Source organism: Epinephelus lanceolatus, chromosome 4 (genome assembly GCF_041903045.1).
Source record: "Epinephelus lanceolatus isolate andai-2023 chromosome 4, ASM4190304v1, whole genome shotgun sequence".
Lineage (NCBI taxonomy): Eukaryota > Metazoa > Chordata > Actinopteri > Perciformes > Serranidae > Epinephelus > Epinephelus lanceolatus.
The window spans coordinates 45,731,164-45,749,590 of NC_135737.1; the positions used below are offsets into that span (position 1 = coordinate 45,731,164).

The 18,427-nt window shown below is 37.5% G+C and overlaps 1 protein-coding gene across 1 annotated transcript; it reads right to left on the reverse strand.

Annotated features, from left to right (window-relative positions):
• Positions 1-269: 269 nt before the first annotated feature.
• hspb12 (heat shock protein, alpha-crystallin-related, b12) lies at positions 270-12,721 on the reverse strand. Its single transcript, XM_033632194.2, has 3 exons — positions 12,300-12,721; positions 4,081-4,241; positions 270-834 (listed from the first exon to the last, which is right to left on the reverse strand). Exons 1-3 carry the CDS (start codon positions 12,544-12,546, stop codon positions 643-645), a joined length of 600 nt encoding a protein of 199 aa, XP_033488085.2. The 5' UTR covers positions 12,547-12,721; the 3' UTR covers positions 270-642.
• Between the last annotated feature and the right edge of the window lie 5,706 nt (positions 12,722-18,427).

The following is an 18,427-nucleotide window of genomic DNA, read 5'->3' on the forward strand; positions in this document are numbered from 1 at the left end:
TCCGCCCATTTATTCCTGATGAGAAACACTCTGCAGACTGAAATCTGCTGACTCAAGATTTAAATTAAAGTAGAAGGTGTTTCAGGTCAAATAAATTCACCCTGAGTGTTGGACTGTGTGGGCTGATCACATCTCTGTTTGATTCAAATCCAGCCAGACAGCGATTTAACTTCTAACAGCTTCCTCTGTCTGGCTCCTGTGACCATTGATGGAGTGGGGAGAACGTCACATTAAACAAAACACCATTATGATGAACAAAAGTTTATTAAAGACTTTTTGTAACAACATCTATTGCGTGGCCGAAAAAGACTTCGTTTGCACCAGGAATTTACAAGATGAAAATAAAAAAGTAAGATAAATTCCATAGTTTAAATTAATGTTAAATATTAAATTAAATATAATGGCAATCTGGCCAAAAGCTGTTGAGATATGTTACCATGGAACAATACACTGAGCAAATGGACAAAAATAACTATTACTATTATATTATATAATACGTACAGATCATTCATTTGAATTCCAGTGTCAGCTTGATAGGTCAGTGAGTCTACCTCACCTACAACACTTTATTAAAATGATAACACTTCAACAGCTGAGAACTGTAAAAAACAAACAAACAAAAAAAAACTATGAGGCCACAAATCAAAGGTGAGCTTCACTGCAGTAGGTCGGGACACCCGGGGGCTCCAGCCCACCCAGCGCTGTGGTCCGGCGGACCCTCACCACAAGGGTACCATCAGGGTTAAGGGTCCCACTGACAGACAACGGGTCCATATCCTCTGGAAACAGGGACTTGTGGGTAAATGTGTCACTGACACTTCCATCATCCAGTACCTGAAGGACATAAACAGAAGGTTAAAGAAAGATGGAGCTGTGGATGGAGGCATTTATCTGTAGATGGAGGGGACAGCTGTTGGAGGGGGGTAAACAGAGGGAGGAAAAGATGATGAAAAGAAAGGTCGCCGAACACTGGAGGACGGGAGGAGAAAGTGAGAAGAGCAACAGGGTGAAGAGAGGCGCGAGGGCGAGAAAACAGGGTGAGAAGCAGTGATGGAGAGAAGGGTGGAGAGGTCAGCACTGCTCAGCTGGTGGAGAACGAGAGAAAAGGGAGGAAAGGAGGAGAGAAATGAACACTGACTAGCTCTCTCTGAAGATTTTTTTCCTCTGTTACAGGCCTGTAAGGGGAGTTGAACGGTCGTGGGTTTTTGCCAATTTGTGTGCTGACCCCTGTTAAAGTGATCTTCCTGCACCGCAGCAGAGGCTCTCACTCCTTCCTCCTCCACTCACCCACAATTTAAACATGATTAATGTCAAACTGTGAGGGTGGAGGGAAAGAGAGGAGGCAGACAAGCAAGCTGCAGCTTCTCTGGAGAACTGACAGAACATGTCTGAGTCTAACATGATGGAGGTGATACAGTTTGATCCTGTGTTTATTGTAGATCTGATGAGTCACTGTTTGTTTATGAGAAAACACTGATATTAATATATACATGCAATGATATGTAGAGTAGTGCTGCAGCCAATGCTATTTTCATTCATTCATTCATTCATTCATTCATTTTCTTACCTGCTTATCCTGCTAGGGGTTGCAGGGGGGCCAGAGCCTATCCCAGCTGACACTGGACAGGTCACCAGACTATCACAGGGCTGACACATAGAGACAGACAACCATTCACACTCACATTCACACCTACGGAAAATTCAGAGTCACGTCATGACTGTGGGAGGAAGCTGGAGCACCTGGAGGAAACCCACACTGACACAGAGAGAACATGCAAACTCTAAACAGAAGGGCTCCCACACCTCGAGGTTTAAACCCCCGACCCCGGGTTCGAGCCAGGAACCCTCTTGCTGTGAAGTGACATTGCTAACCACTGCACCACTGTGCCATGGTGATATTTTCACTACAGATTAATTTAGTGGAACCTTTATGGCTTTTGACCTTGTGAAATGTCTACCAGTAATGCCTCATTTTTGGTGGTGATACAATTTTTTATTTTTCTTTCTAATATATGAATTTATAATCATGTTTAATAGAGAAACGGAGTAAATCCACAGACTTAAGAAACTGCAAGTATTATTTATTATAAGCTTATATATAAGTGGGATTTTTACTTGATAAATGGATTTAGCAATGACCCATCAAAAACTCTGATAAATTATTTCAGTTAATTAACAAACCATTTAAATGACTAATCAGTATGTGGCAGCTGCTGTTGCATTTGTATTATTAGTGTGAGCAGCATAAATGTTATTATAATAATGTCTTTAAGCATATCTGGTTGATGATTCTTGCTGGTCTGAATATTATTGTGAGGTTTTGCACTGATTATCTGGATGTATTCTGCATGAAAATGGTCAATTCATTTAAAGATGTTAAGTTCTGTTAACGATACAGATCAATCTAAAATACATTTGCAGAGGTGTGTTGTACTTATGAGGGTGTGTATTAAAAGTATTTTTCAAAAGTATATCGTATTACCCAGCATGAAGTTTCGTATGATGTATTTCATTTCACTCAATAAACCTTGTGATTGTCTGTATCTATGGTTTAAAGAGGAACACCCATTTTCAAAATGGGTTATCAATAGGCCCGTTTCCAATGAAGAAGTTCCTGGTACTATTTGGGGGGCAGGAACTACTACAGGAACGTCCTCTCGCTTGGCCCTCTCAACCACCGTGTCTCCACTGAGAGCGGAGTACGAGGAAGGTTCCTGTAAAGTTACGGGCTGCCTCTGGATGTGACGTAATCGTTGCACGACCATTTTGATCAGGGCGACGTAGGGACGCCGTTAGCCGATAGCGGTGTCTGTAATAACTCAGTGACTCAATAAACGGTCCGTGAAAAAAATATTTTTTCCAGCGGATGTCTTAGTTACAACATGATTGAGCTAACTGGAGTAGTTTCATGTCGTATCCGACAACGGGAGGCTTTTAACAGATGACGTCCTGATGTTAGCTTTGCTGCTGCTGTTAGCTGTCCCTGTCAGCTGATGCTTTCTAGACATCGTGATTTCCCAAAACTGAATAAATACCACACATAGCAACACAAAACTGCTTTGCTAGCTCAATCATGTTGTAACTAAGATATCCGCTGGAAAGAATAAATTTTTCACGGGCCATTTAGTGAGTTTTTTTACATGGCGGCGAAAGCTATATGAACGAGCTAACCCTCGTCTGCTGAGTTTTAAAAATGCCGGCTATTTTGTTGCTTTCTGTTGACGTCACATCCCGCCTTGAGTATATCCAATCAGCACCAAGTAATCCCCAAGCCCCAGCCAGGAGTCTTTCAGGGCCGTTCTGAGTACCTACTCTGAAGCAGGGACTTGTTTAGCCCCCGTAAAAGTTCCAGAACTCTGTTCCTCGGGGGTGGTTCCTGCGGTGGAGACACGCACCAATGGCCCTGGCCCCGTAAAATTACCCCGAAGTTCCTGCGGTGGAAACGGGCCTAATGTGGTCAAAGAGAGTCCAAAAATATTAGTAAAAATGAACAACTCTCTCCCAAATCCAAAAACTGAAGCTCTAAATCTCAAATTTGTAACATCACAGGGTATAATGTTTGGAGCTGCTCTACAGACAGTGAATAGGGAAAGATGTTATAGATGACACTGAGAGCACCCAGGGGAATGTTCTGAGTATATGGGCACATTTTCTGTTTCAGAACTGAGAACACTAAAATAGAATGAGGTCATTTGGCTTGGTCTACAAATATTGATTGGACTTTCCTAGGAAATAACATATTTCAATTTTTAATTTAGGTGGTGTTCCCCTTTAAGTTTCTCTGGTGCATTTTCTCAAAAGTGTCAGAAGGGGCAATAGCGAGCAAAAAGTTTGTTCATCTGGATTACAGACACACACAGAAGCACATGATGACCTGTCTGAAACTGCGAGACAAGCATTTAAAACCTCTGGAGACCATTAAAGTGAAAAAAAATGAGGACCAGCCTAAATGTCCTCACTTTGAAGAATGGTCCTGACTCCAGAGGTTAAAAAAAGGGACTCGTCCTCACAATGATAGCTGTACAGACATAACCTCACACACACACACACACACACACACACACACACACACACACACACCTTCTGAGCGTGAATGACAACATGGTGGTTGTAGGCCATCACTACCACGTCATGCGGCTCAAACTGGCTGACATCAGCAGACATGAAGTAGCTGTCTCCCAGACATCGCACTCCTCCACCTGTGCTGCTCTGCCGTCCTGTCACAGCGCCGCCTACAGGAGCTGCAGAAACACAACACAAGAGTCTGGAGCTGTGAAACCATGTTAACATGTTCGGGTAAACATTTCATCTCATGCATGTAGAAATATATGTAAATAAGGGTACTTTGAATGAAATATTATACAATTCAATTTTTTTCAACATGCTATGGTTGACCTTTCAAGAGTTTTTCAACTTTCGATTCTATAATTTATTTTATTTTTTTTACTTACTTAGGCAAACTCTGACTTTTATTGGCATACTATCATATGATTTTTTTCCTCCCCACATGCAATATTTTTTTTTAACAGTTTTCGACTTACGATGACTTTCTTTGACATGCAATACTATGACTTTTTTGACGTACAGTACTATGACCTTATTGGCATGCCATACTATTACTTTCTTTGACATGCCTACTATGACATGCTATACAATGACTTTTTTGTCATAATATACTATGACTTTTTTGACATACATCTCTATAACTTTTTTGACATGTTATACTTTGACTTTTTTTAGATATGATAGACTTTCACTTTATGACATGCTAAACTGTGAATTTTTTCGCCATGCTTACAATGACTTTTTCAACATGCTATGCTATGACTTTTTTTTAACATGCTATACTGTGAGCTTTTTGACATGGTTACTATGACTTTTTTGACAAACTACATTTTGAGTTTTTCAACATGCTATATTATGACTTTTCTGACATGCTAAAGTATGGCTTTTTTCGACATACTATAGTATGACTTTTTTTTTTACATACGATGCTATGAATTTTTTTATCATGCTATACTAGGACTTCTTTAACATACAATACCATGACATTTCTCAACATATTATACTATGACTTTTTTGACATACTATACTGTGACTTTTTTAACATACTATACCATGACTTTTTTCAACATACTATACTATAACCATGACTTTTTTGACATACTATACTTTGACTATTTTTACATACTATAATATGACTTTTTTCCACATGCTATACTATGATTTTGTTGACATGTTGTACTGTGACCTTTGTGACATGCTATACCATAACTTTTTTGACAAACTACATTTTGAGTTTTTTGACATGCTATACTATGGCTTTTTTTTACATGCTATGCTATGCCTTTTTTGTCATGCTATATTATGACTTTTTTTGACATGCTACACTGACTTTTTTAACATACTATACCATGACTTTTTTCAACATACTACACTATGACTTTTTTGACATGCTATACTAGGACTTCTTTAACATACTATACCATGACGTTTTTCAACATATTATACAATATACACTTTTTTGACATGAAATACAATGACTTCTTTTCGACGTGCTATATTGTGTTTTTTCGACATGCTTTACAATGACTTTTTGACATGTTCTACAATGGCTTTTTTGACATACTATACTATGACTCTTTTTCGACATGCTATACTATAACTTTTTTGAAAAACTATATTTTACAGTTTTTTGACATGTTATACTATGACTTTTTCGATATGCTATATGGTCACCTTTTTGACATGCTATACTACGACTTTTTTGCCAAACTATATTTTGAGTTTTTTGACATGCTATACTATAACTTTTTTGAAAAACTATATTTTACAGTTTTTTGACATGTTATACTATGACTTTTTCAATATGCTATACAGTCACCTTTTTGACATGCTATACTACGACTTTTTTGCCAAACTATATTTTGAGTTTTTTGACATGCTATACTATGGCTTCTATGGCTATAGAATGACTTTTTTTGACATACTATGCTATGACTTCTTTTGTCATGCTGTACTAGGACTTCTTTAACATACTATACCATGACGTTTTTCAACATACTATACTATGACTTTTTTGACCATACACCATTTTTTTGACATATTATACTATGACTCTTTTTCAACATCCAATATTCTGTCTTTTTTGACGTGTTATAGTATGACTTCTTTCAACATGCTATACTATGACCTTTTTCAACATGCTATACTCTGACTTTCTTTTGACATTATGCCTTTTTTCGTCATGCTATATTATGGCTTTTTTGACATGCTACACTATGACTTTCTTAGCAAACTATACCATGACTTTTTTCAACATAGTATACTATGACTTTTTTCAACATACTATACTATGACTTTTTTGACATGCTAGTAAGTCCTTAAAAACTCTCCAGCTAATTCAGAATGCAGCAGCACATGTACTAACAGGAACTAAGAAACGAGATCATATTTCTCCTGTTTTAGCTTCGCTGCACTGGCTCCCTGTAAAATCCAGAATTGAATTTAAAACCCTACTGTTAACTTGTAAAGCTCTAAATGGTCAAGCTCTGTCATATCTTAGAGAGCTCATAGTGCCATATTATCCCACCTGAACACTGCGCTCTGAGAACGCAGGGTTACTCGTGGTCCCTAAAGTCTCCAAAAGTAGATCAGGAGCCAGAGCCTTCAGCTATCAGGCACCTCTCCTGTGGAATCATCTTCCTGTTACGGTCCGGGAGGCAGACACCGTCTCCACATTTAAGACTAGACTTAAGACTTTCCTCTTTGATAAAGCTTATAGTTAGGGCTGGCTCAGGCTTGCCCTGTACTTCTTGTCTTTGTGCTCCACTGTCTCTCAGATTAACTCATATCGCAGCGGTGCCTGGACAGCGTGACGTGTGTGGTTGTGCTGCTGCCGTGGTCCTGCCAGATGCCTCCTGCTGCTGCTGCCATCATTAGTCATTAGTCATACTTCTACTGTTATTATACACATATGATTATTGTCACACATGTATACTGCCAGATATTAATATATACTTTCAACATATTGTACCACAGTAGCCAGAATTATAACTATAACATTATTACTTTCATTAATGTTTCTGTAAGCTACTGTCATTACTGTCTGTCCTGCATCTCTCTCTCTCTCTCTCTCTCTCTGTCTCTCTGTCTCATTGTGTCATACGGATTACTGTTAATTTATTATGCTGATCTGTCCTGTACAACATCTATTGCACGTCTGTCCGTCCTGGAAGAGGGATGCCTCCTCAGTTGCTCTTCCTGAGGTTTCTACCATTTTTTTCCCCCATTAAAGGGTTTTTTTTTGGGGAGTTTTTCCTGATCAGCTGTGAGGGTCCTAAGGACAGAGGGATGTTGTATGCTGTAAAGCCCTGTGAGGCAAACTGTGATTTGTGATATTGGGCTTTATAAATAAAATTGATTGATTGATTGATTGATTGATATAGTATGTCAAAAAAGTCATACTATAGTATGTCAAACAAGTCATAGTATAGCATGTCAAAAAAAGTCATAGTATTGCATGTCAGAACAATTCATAGTATTATATACTGAAAAAGTCATAGTATAGCATGTCAAAAAAAATGTCATAGTATAGAATGTCAAAAAAGTCATAGTATTGCATGTCAGAACAATTCATAGTATTATATACTGAAAAAGTCATAGTATAGCATGTCAAAAAAATTCATAGTACAGTATGTCAAAAAAGTCATACTATAGTATGTCAAAATTTATAGTATAGCATATCGAAAAAAATTCATACTACAGTATGTCAAAAAAGTCATAGTATAGTTTGTCAGAAAAGTCATAGTATAATATGTTGAAAAAAGTCATCGTATAGCATGTCAAAAAAAAGTCATAGTACAGTATGTTGAAAAAAGTTATTGTATAGCATGTCAAAAAAGTCATAGTATAGCATGTCGAAAAAAGTCATAGTATTGCATGTCAGAACAATTCATAGTATTATATACTATAGTCATTGTAAAAAGTCAATGTCGAAAAATGTCATAGTATAGCATGTCAAAAAAAAGTCATAGTATAGCATGTCGAAAAATGTCATAGTATAGCATGTCAAAAAAAAGTCATAGCATAGCATGTCGAAAAAATTCATAGTACAGTATGTTGAAAAAACGTATTGTATAGCATGTCAAAAAAGTCATAATATAGCATGTCAAAAAACTCATAGTATTGCATGTCAGAACAATTCATAGTATTATATACTGAAAAAGTCATAGTATAGCATGTTGAATAAATTCATAGTATAGCATGTCAAAAAAAGTCATAGTATAGCATGTCGAAAAATGTCATAGTATAGTATGTTGAAAATACGTATTGTATAGCATGTCAAAAAAGTCATAATATAGCATGTCAAAAAAGTCATAGTATTGCATGTCAGAACAATTCATAGTGTTATATACTGAAAAAGTCATAGTATAGTATGTTGAAAAAATTCATAGTACAGTATGTCAAAAAAGTCATAGTATACTTTGTCAAAAAAGTCATAGTATAGTATGTCGAAAAAAGTCATAGCATAGCATGTCAAAAAAAGTCATAGTACAGTATGTTGAAAAAACGTATTGTATAGCATGTCAAAAAAGTCATAGTATAGCATGTCGAAAAAAGTCATAGTATTGCATGTCAGAACAATTCATAGTATTATATACTTAAAAAGTCATAGTATAGCATGTTGAAAAAATTCATAGTATAGCATGTTGAAAAAACGTATTGTATAGCATGTCAAAAAAAGTCATAATATAGCATGTCAAAAAAGTCATAGTATTGCATGTCAGAACAATTCATAGTGTTATATACTGAAAAAGTCATAGTATAGCATGTTGAAAAAATTCATAGTACAGTATGTTAAAAAAACGTATTGTATAGCATGTCAAAAAAATGTCATAGTATAGCATGTCAAAAAAGTCATAGTATAGTATAACGAAAAAAGTCATAGCATAGCATGTCAAAAAAAGTCATAGTACAGTATGTTGAAAAAACTTATTGTATAGCATGTCAAAAAAGTCATAGTATAGCATGTCGAAAAAAGTCATAGTATTGCATGTCAGAACAATTCATAGTATTATATACTTAAAAAGTCATAGTATAGCATGTTGAAAAAATTCATAGTACAGTATGTTAAAAAAACGTATTGTATAGCATGTCAAAAAAATGTCATAGTATAGCATGTCGAAAAAATTCATAGTACAGTATGTCAAAAAAGTCATAGTATAGTATGTCGAAAAAAGTCATAGCATAGCATGTCAAAAATGTCATAGTACAGTATGTTGAAAAAACTTATTGTATAGCATGTCAAAAAGTCATAGTATAGCATGTCGAAAAAAGGCATAGTATTGCATGTCAGAACAATTCATAGTGTTATATACTTAAAAAGTCATAGTATAGCATGTTGAAAAAATTCATAGTATAGCATGTTGAAAAAAGTCATAGTATAGCATGTCAAAAAAAGTCATAGTGTAGTATGTCGAAAAATGTCATAGTATAGCATGTCAAAAAAAGTCATAGTATGGCATGTCGAAAAAATTCATAGTACAGTATGTTGAAAAAACGTATTGTATAGCATGTCAAAAAAGTCATAGTATTGTATGTCAAAAAAAGTCATAGTATTGCATGTCAGAACAATTCATAGTGTTATATACTGAAAAAGTCATAATATAGCATGTTGAAAAAATTCATAGTATAGCATGTCAAAAAAGTCATAGTATAGTATGTCAAAAAAAGTCATAGTATACAATGTCAAAAAAGTCAGTATAGTATGTCAGAACAATTCATAGTACAGTATGTTGAAAAAGTCATGGTAGAGCAGTTTTTTTTGTTGTTTTTTTGACATGCCATACTTAGACTTTTTAATATATAATATGATATTTAATATTATATTTAATGTATCATGTGTCATACTATAGTATGACATTTATATGGCCTTTTTTATGGAACACTTTGTGATGGCTTTGTTAATGAATTTTTAATTAAGTTCTATGGCATACTGTACCATATCTGTTTAATAAAATACAAGTTAACTCCATTTAAACTCTGTTATTATGAAAACAAGAATAATGAAATAACATTTCATAATATTTTTCTTAGCTAACTTCACAAATGATTGTTCATTACAATTTCACTACCTCACACAATTATGTAATTCATGATGCCTCATTTATGACATATAATTATACTCTGGAGCGCCACATAGTCAAGCCAGGTATTAATGCTCAGTTGTTTGGGGTGTTTTTGTATTTTATGTTCAGACTCAAAAACAAAGGCCATTAAATACTATGAGAGACTCAAGCTTTTGTTCTCACTGTAAATGTGGTTTACTGCCAGTCTGGAAAAAGACAAACCTTCTCTTGATAAGAAACTCAGTCTTCTTTTTTATTTTATTTGACATTTGAGTACTGAAATATTCTGTATGGTTTAAATGAAATCAATTTTTAAGCCTGATTATTGATTATTCTTTCATCTCTCGCATCACACCAGTAATAAACCTTTTTTTTTTCACTTTGTGGTTGCTACTACTTTATGCGGCAGCAGAACTGTTTTAACGCTCCATATAGTCTCTCCTGTGTTTTATATTAGCGCTCCGCTTTTCCTTTTTTTTCACCTTCCTATTAGTTCTTTATGTGTCCCAGTAGACAATGTCTGGAGCCATACAGACTCTTTTCTCACAGAGAGCACACAAGCTCTTACGACTCTGGCTCATTACTCTCTCTGAGCCGCAGGTCTTTTTCTTTTCTGTGGCATTTTTCTTTCAATCAACCCACTGCTGTAATGTGAGATACTAATGCCTCCTTCCTGCTGGGGGAGAAAGTGAATGAAAAAGGCTCTACACTATGCCTCAAGAGATGCTACCAAGGTACCCATGAGCGTGGCACTAAAGCTCAACTGCCCCAGTGGAGATATTGAGCATGATGATGCTGGGAAGGATCATTAAACCTCTCTTATGTAACATTTTTACAAAGGAAAAACAAGAAATTCACCACAGCCAACATTATCCAGAGTGACATTACATTTATTTTTACTTTTAACATTATATTGGAATGTTTAAAATGAAAATATACTGTCTGAATACGATTAAATATGTAAGCCAAGCAACAAATCCTGGCTGTGTTATAAGAGTCTGAACTTACATTTTTCTTTATCATACTTACTGTATAATATTCGGACTAATAGCCTCTACCCTGCAACACAAGAACAATGCTGTTTCTTTATTTCCACATCTTCTACGTGGATCATCATGAAAAAGTCATAGTATAGTATGTAGAAAAAAGTCACAGAACAGCATGTCTGGAAAAAAAGTGACAGTATAGCATGTCAAACAAGGAATAGTGTGATATGTCAAAAAAAAGTTCATAGTATCATATGTCAAAAAGTCAAAGTATAGCATGTCAAAAGAGTCATAGTATAGAATGTCAAAAAGGTCATAGTATACCATGTCAAAGAAGTCATGGTATAACATGTCAAAAAAGTCATAGTATAGTATAGTATAGTATGTCAAAAAGTCATAATATAGTATGTCAAAAAAGTCATAGTGTAGTATGTCAAAAAGTCAGAGTATAGCATGTCAAAAGAGTCATAGTATAGAATGTCAAAAAAGTCATAGTATACAATGTCAAAGAAGTCATAGTATAGTATGTCAAAAAAACAATTCATAGTATAGTATGTCAAAAAAGCCATGATATAGTCTGTCAAAAAAGTCATAGTATAGCATGTCAAAAAAGTCATAGTATTGCATGTCAAAAAAGTCATAGTATAGTTTGTCAAAAAAGTCATAATACAGCATGTCAAAAAAGTCATAGTATAGCATGTCAAAAAAGTCATAGTATAGTATGTCAAAAAAGTCATAGTATAGCATGTCAAAAAGGTCATAGTATAGCATGTCAAAAAAGTCATAGTATAGCATGTCAAAAAGGTCATAGTATAGTACTTCAAAAAAGTCAAAGTATAGTATGTTAAAAAAGTCATAGTATATACATGTTAAAAAGGTCATAGTATAGCATGTCAAAAAAGTCATAGTATAGTATGTCAAAAAAGTCATGGTATAGTATGTCAAAAATGTCATAGTATAATATGTCAAAAGAGTCATAGTATAGTATGTCAAAAAAGTCATAATATAGCATGTCAAAAAAGTCATAGTATAACACGTTAAAAAGGTCATAGTATAGAATATCAAAGAAGTCATAGTATAACATGTTATAAAGGTCATAGTATAGCATGTCAAAAAAAGTCATAGTATAGTATGTCAAAGTAGGTAATGAAGACGGAGCTCAGCAGCAGTCAATTCCCCTTACCAGTGTGTCCATAGGAGGCTCTGCTGTAGCTGCTGAAGGGGGTCAAACAGCTGGTTCCCCCGGAGCTTTCTTCTCCAAACAGACTGGAGTGATCAGTAGAGTCAAGAAATGGCTCGAAAAGGGGATCCAGAGAATCGGATGATCCACCCAGTGAGCCCTCTGACCGATAGGAGCTGGAGGTGCTGTACCGTGATGATGAGCGGTAGGATGAGGAGGATCTGCGGCTGGAGGATGTTAGCGATGCCATGGCAGAGGATACGCACACAGATGGAAAACACACTCCCACTCTCAATATTGTATAGCATGTATGTATAGCACCCTCAGCCTCAGAAAACAAGACCTGTGCTCTAATTCGAAGCCTCCTCAGAATAAATACTGACAAAATACAGTCACAGAAGTGGTTTACCAAAAAGCTATTAACCTCTCTCTCTCTGTCCAGGGGTCTATGCTGTGGGTTTTTATAAAGTCCTGGTGCATTGTGGGTCAGTGGAGCACAGCGTGGGCTCTATAGTGTTCTTCCTTTAGCCATAAATGGCAGTTTGTCCAACCGCTGGTGCCAGGAATGTAACGGACAAACTGATAAGGAGTAGAGACCCCTTCTTATTCAGACACACAGCAGAGATAAGGCTGAATGCAGCCACTTGGAGAGGCCTCCGGCATGTGGTCAGAAATAGCAGAGTGGTGGAGTGGTCAGGTCGTCCGTTAGACTGACCAAGCGCACAATGTGAACACTTTATCAATAATGCAAGAGAAAATTGTCCATTTAAGTTTTGCAAACCTGCTAATGGAATAACAGATACACTCTAAAGTTCAAATCTGAAATGGAGAGTGCTTCCTGAGGGAACAAATTCAAGGCCAAAATCACAAAATGTGCAAAATGGTTTTCACTCTGACAAAAGCCAAGGTAAATACAGCGTGGTTGACCTTTACATTCCCTCTTTAAGAGCTTTAATTGAAGTGACATTTGCCTATTGACAACACAGTTGTCCTCCGAGCAGTGCTGCATGTCAACGTTGACATTCAAGGCAGTCACATTAATACTTTTATGCGATGTACGTGTGTGTTTTTTTATTTGAGGATGAGGAAAAATGACTCTCAGCACATAGCCTCAGTCGTAGCAGGGGCACTTCATGTGTGAGCTATAAAACTGAAACAATCCAGTTAATACAAGCCGCATACATCAACCTGACAGTCCCAATTTGTGCTCTCAGGTGAAACACTTGTATATGTCCTTGTGTAAAATATTATACATGAATAAATCTCCTTGAGCGTATTTGAAAAACAGCTTTTCAAAATGTAGTTTGTGTAAAAACCACTCATCATCAGTATATATGGTATGACCTGAAAAAGTGCAGTATAACAAAAACATAGACAAGTTTTTAAATTGCAGAGGCTCAGCTGTCTCCTTCAGCTCCACACAGTCAGCAGTAGAGGAGTTCATCTGTTCAGCCAGAGGTCCAGCGTCTCCACTGGGAATACTTTTAGTCTCCGGGTGGTTCGTCGCGGTCTCCAGAGCCCAGAACACAGTATCTCTCCTGACCTCCAACAGATGGCATATCATGAGGTGTGCGTCCTGGCTGAATTCAGAGAGGAAATGATGAAATGATGTTAATGAGGCAAAAGCAGACACGCTGCAGGACAGCTGAGGAGAGAAAAAGAACATCAAAGAAGCTCCATTTAGCACTTTTGGGCATCCATTAATCATTGTCAAATCAACCGTGATCCTCCAAAATCCTGCGTGAACGCCACGGTCAGGACAAGCTACTGCTGTGACTTATATCGATGTTTTTTTAATGCCATGTCAGGGTGTTGCAACGGGCAGACATTCTGGAAATGTAGCTGTCTGCACTGGAAAAGCTTTTTTTGATTTATGAGTAGATCCTGTCTGTCCAACACTTTGGGTCAGAAATATCTCAACTAATATTAAACAGGCTGGATATTTCACTTTGTTTTATGACCAAAAACATGCAAACTAGAGACAGTTTACTACCAGTTAGTGTATGTATGCATGCTACCAAGCTATGATGGTGACCATGGTGAACAGTATTCTTTACTCACAAGATGTTGGCGAATGGGAAGAACAGAACAACTTCCCATCACATGGGAATTTTACACCATTATCCCAGGATGGTTACACCCACTTCTAGCTTTGTAGTAACATAACTTCATTCATTTATTATCCTTAACCACTTATCCTGTTGGGGGTCGTGAGGGGGCTGGAGCCTGTCCCAGCTGACACTGGATGAAAGGCAGGGTTCACCCTGGACAAGTCGCCAGACTATCACAGGGCTGACACATAGGGTGTGTTCCAAATATACTTTTTCTTTTTACTTTTAGTATGTACTGCAGCTGCCCTTGAAAAGTACGTACTGTTGCATGCAGTATGCACACAATCAGGACATACTACTTCCTCCAAACATTATGCCCTGAACTTTGACCCTCTTGCTTTTACATCACTTACCTTGGAGATAAACAAAACGCTGTTCATCGAGCTCACCAGAGACAGAGATCAACCCACACAGACCTGATGTTGTGATTCTGCAATAAGTAATAACTGCATACATTGTGGATTCTAACATATCATATTCATAATTGTGAAATTACAGAGGCTGTGCATTCCCCTGTCACTGTTATCTAATATGTATGCCCTTTTGTTGTCTGTTATATTTATGATTATTTTATTTTATTAACCAATAAATAAACAAACAAATTCCTATTATCACTATTGGACTGGTCATCAGTCACTGCGACTTCTGACAGCTGTCAAACAGCTGTCAAGTTGTCATCTGTTTGCAGCTCAGTTGATGTGACGTGTCTTTCGCTGCGCAGAGAATTGTGGGTCAGAATAGCCAGAAAAGCATGCTGCAAAATTTGACTGCATGTAGTAGAGCATCCTGGTATTTTTGGCATACTGGGACATACTTTTTCTGGCACACTCACATTCACACCTACAGCCAATTTAGAGTCACCAATTAACCTGCATGTCTTTGGACTGTGGGAGGAAGCTGGAGCACCTGGAGGAAACCCACGCTGACACGGGGAGAACATGCAAACTCTGCAATGAAGGGCTCCCTCACCCCAGGGTTCAAACCAGTAACCCTCTTGCTGTGAGGTCACAATGCTAACCACTGCACCACTGAACCACAACATAACTTAAATTAGACAAAGATACAGAAAAGTGTGTATAACAGTCTAAATATTGCTGAATCCATTGTATTGGTGTTCATCATCAAACTGGAAGTACATTTTTTTTCTTGCTTGGTTTTTCCTAATTAAAGTCTCACTTACATGACGTGAATTTGACGTTAAACCTACCAAACATCAACATGTTAGCACTGTCATGAGCATTAGCATCTTTATGTTAGCATTTAGCTTAAAGTACAGCTTCATGAAACTGCTGGAGTTTTGTTTAAGCAGCACATTTGCTAATAATAATCACACTCATGTCTCAGTGGTAACGCAGGAATGATTTATTTCTATATATAGAACCTTAAAGAACCTCTTGGACTCACAGACTTCCTAACTTCCAGAAGTGAAACTTCAGATATTAGGATTGACTTAAGTCCTGACCCAGATACTGATGGTGATGTTCAGCTCACAGCCTGTGCGGCAGCCACTCAGGCCCGAGCCCACAAAACTGATTTTTCGCTCTGTGACAAAGATCTGATCTTTTCATGGCTGTCTGAACGCGGACGATCAGATGTGGTTACATTCTGTTTCTGCAGCCATGACCAGATGAGATTTGTACCACGAAGAAAAGATTAGGCTTTTTAGTGTGTGTGATGTGGTTTTGTTCACCTTGTTCACCAGGTTGAGTTATATGACACAAACCTGTTAAATTACATACATGGTTTTGTACCATGCCAGACTGTATGACATGTTTGGATCAGTAAAGGAAATCTTAGACTTTGTGCTAATCTCCTGACATTTCTGAATAATTGTTGTTGGTAACAACCAAAGGTTCTGTCTGTGTGGGAATGTAAATGATACATTACGTTATACTGCAGCGTCTGACTCAGTGTCTGAGCGTGGTCCTCTGTCTGCCAGGTAACCCAGGTGACGAGATGATGAGAGGAAAAGACGACCTGCGAGGTGGAAGGAAAATAAAAGACTGAAGAGAGAGTGAGAGGGTAAATGAGAAACAAATATCTCTCTTCTTTGCTGTCTTGCTCTTTTAGAAAATCAGTAATAATTCTGATGTGAGGATGACAGTGTAAAGCAGGGTACGGCACTTTCAAACACGCAGAGTTTGATCTTCTGATGGCGTAGATTCCTAAATGACTTACCGTCCTTAATTTTGTAGGCTCAGAGTCATCAAGGATGGTTTGGCACATGACAGGCACCGGCGTCATCAGTGTTCGGTCTCATTCTGCATCTGAGTGGCCTTTTAAAACAGTCTTAACTTCATTCCACAGCTACATCCTGGTAACACCTGATATCAAAGTGATGTCCAGCAGGTGGGATATGCTGACTGAATCTTTTCTGCCCCTTAAAACACGACGTTCCTCTCTGGCTTCTAAATGTGAACATGAGGCTTTGTTGGAACACTAGTGGAGTTTGTTCAGGCTGTTCTCACAAATTGCTTGTATGTTTTCCCACGAAAAGCACCCAAATTCGTATGTATGAGAGGCTGTGATCACATGACCAATCTGCTGACGGCAATAAACAAGGGTCCAGTCCTGAGTGCTTGTAAGGCGGCAGGTTCAGGTGGTGGATGGATCACAAAAAATGGACTTTCATCTGGGACTTTCCCCTGGAGTCCCTAGTTTGGATCTGTGTGAACTCTGAGTCATTTTAAGGTACGTCCTCACCATGTTTCCTGTCCTAAACCTAGCCACAGTAACTTTTTGCCCCAACCGGGTGCAACTGGTTGGTTTATTCCCCTCCAAGGAAAATTTACTTTGGGTTTCAACAGTCTAATAACTAACTAACTAACTAGACATGTTTAACGACCTGTGTTCACCTCTCATCTCTTGCAAACATTCAATGATGGGTTTTTTCAACCATGACTATGATCTCTGCTTAACCTTAAAGGTGTAGCTCAATATTTTGGGAAATATAATTCATCACTAAACTGCTAAAAGTTAGCTGAGAAGATCAACATCACTCTCATGCCTGTGCGAGAGCTGTTTATAAAGACTGGAAGAGAGAACCAGCGAGCCTGGCTCTGCACAAGGTTAAACAACTTTGCCTGCAGTTACTTCTAAAGCTTATTAATTAACATGATGTGCCTCTTTAAGCACTGATCTTGTCATCTAACTCAAGGCAAGACAGCAAATAAACCTTTTTCCCCAACATTGTATTTGCCTACATGTATACACTAAGGGGGCAGATCATACAGTGCTAATATGGAAGGTCACTTTCAGAATTTGTTGAATATACTACCTCGAATCAGTCATCATCACCTGGCACAGCATTGCATTGGACAATTAAATACACTCACTCTTTGGGGTATATTGTTTTAATATTTCACTGAAGACCTTCTTAACTTTACTTTGATATGAGGAGGTAACCTAGTCTTCTCTTATGCTCCTTATCACCCCGCCAAGGAGGTTATGTTTTCACCGGCATTGGTCTGTTTGTCCGTTTGTTTGTCTGCAAAATAACTCAAAAATTTCTGATCAGATTTTGATGAAATTTTCAGGAAAGGTTGATAATGGGACAAGGAACAGATGATAACATTTTGGTGGTGATCGGTTGAAGCGAAGTGGATAAAATAATAAAATGGCAGGAAATCCGAGCTGCTTGGCGGAGGTCTGCGCTCTCCAAGTGCTTTTCTAGTTTTCAGACAATTGTTTGGTTGATGTGTCATCAACCAAAGGTGCCATCATTTCTGCACACCATGGGTACGTTACATTTGTATGTCAATGGATTTGTCAAAATGTTTCTTTACACTTCAGTAATGCTGTGGTTAATGTGTGTTTAGGTTTAGGCACAAAAAATACTTGGTTGCGCTTAAATGACACTTTTCATGGCACAATTCCAGTTTGAAACGCAGCAATGTCTCAATGAAAAACACAACCGCTTTTTGTGGCACTATCCTCGGAGGATAAACAGTGAAGGTGGCTGAAAACATCAAAGTGTGGGGGCTAAAAAGCTGCTGGAACTACAGCGATAACTTGCTTAAG

Excerpts from the sequence above, each read along its gene's own strand:
- hspb12 (XM_033632194.2), bottom strand. The coding sequence starts at position 12,546 with ATGGCATCGCTAACATCCTCCAGCCGCAGATCCTCCTCATCCTACCGC. Across the intron at positions 4,242-12,299 it reads AGCCTCCTATGGACACACTG|CTCCTGTAGGCGGCGCTGTG; the intron begins GTAAGGGGAATT and ends GTGTTTCTGCAG. Across the intron at positions 835-4,080 it reads TTGTCATTCACGCTCAGAAG|GTACTGGATGATGGAAGTGT; the intron begins GTGTGTGTGTGT and ends TATGTCCTTCAG.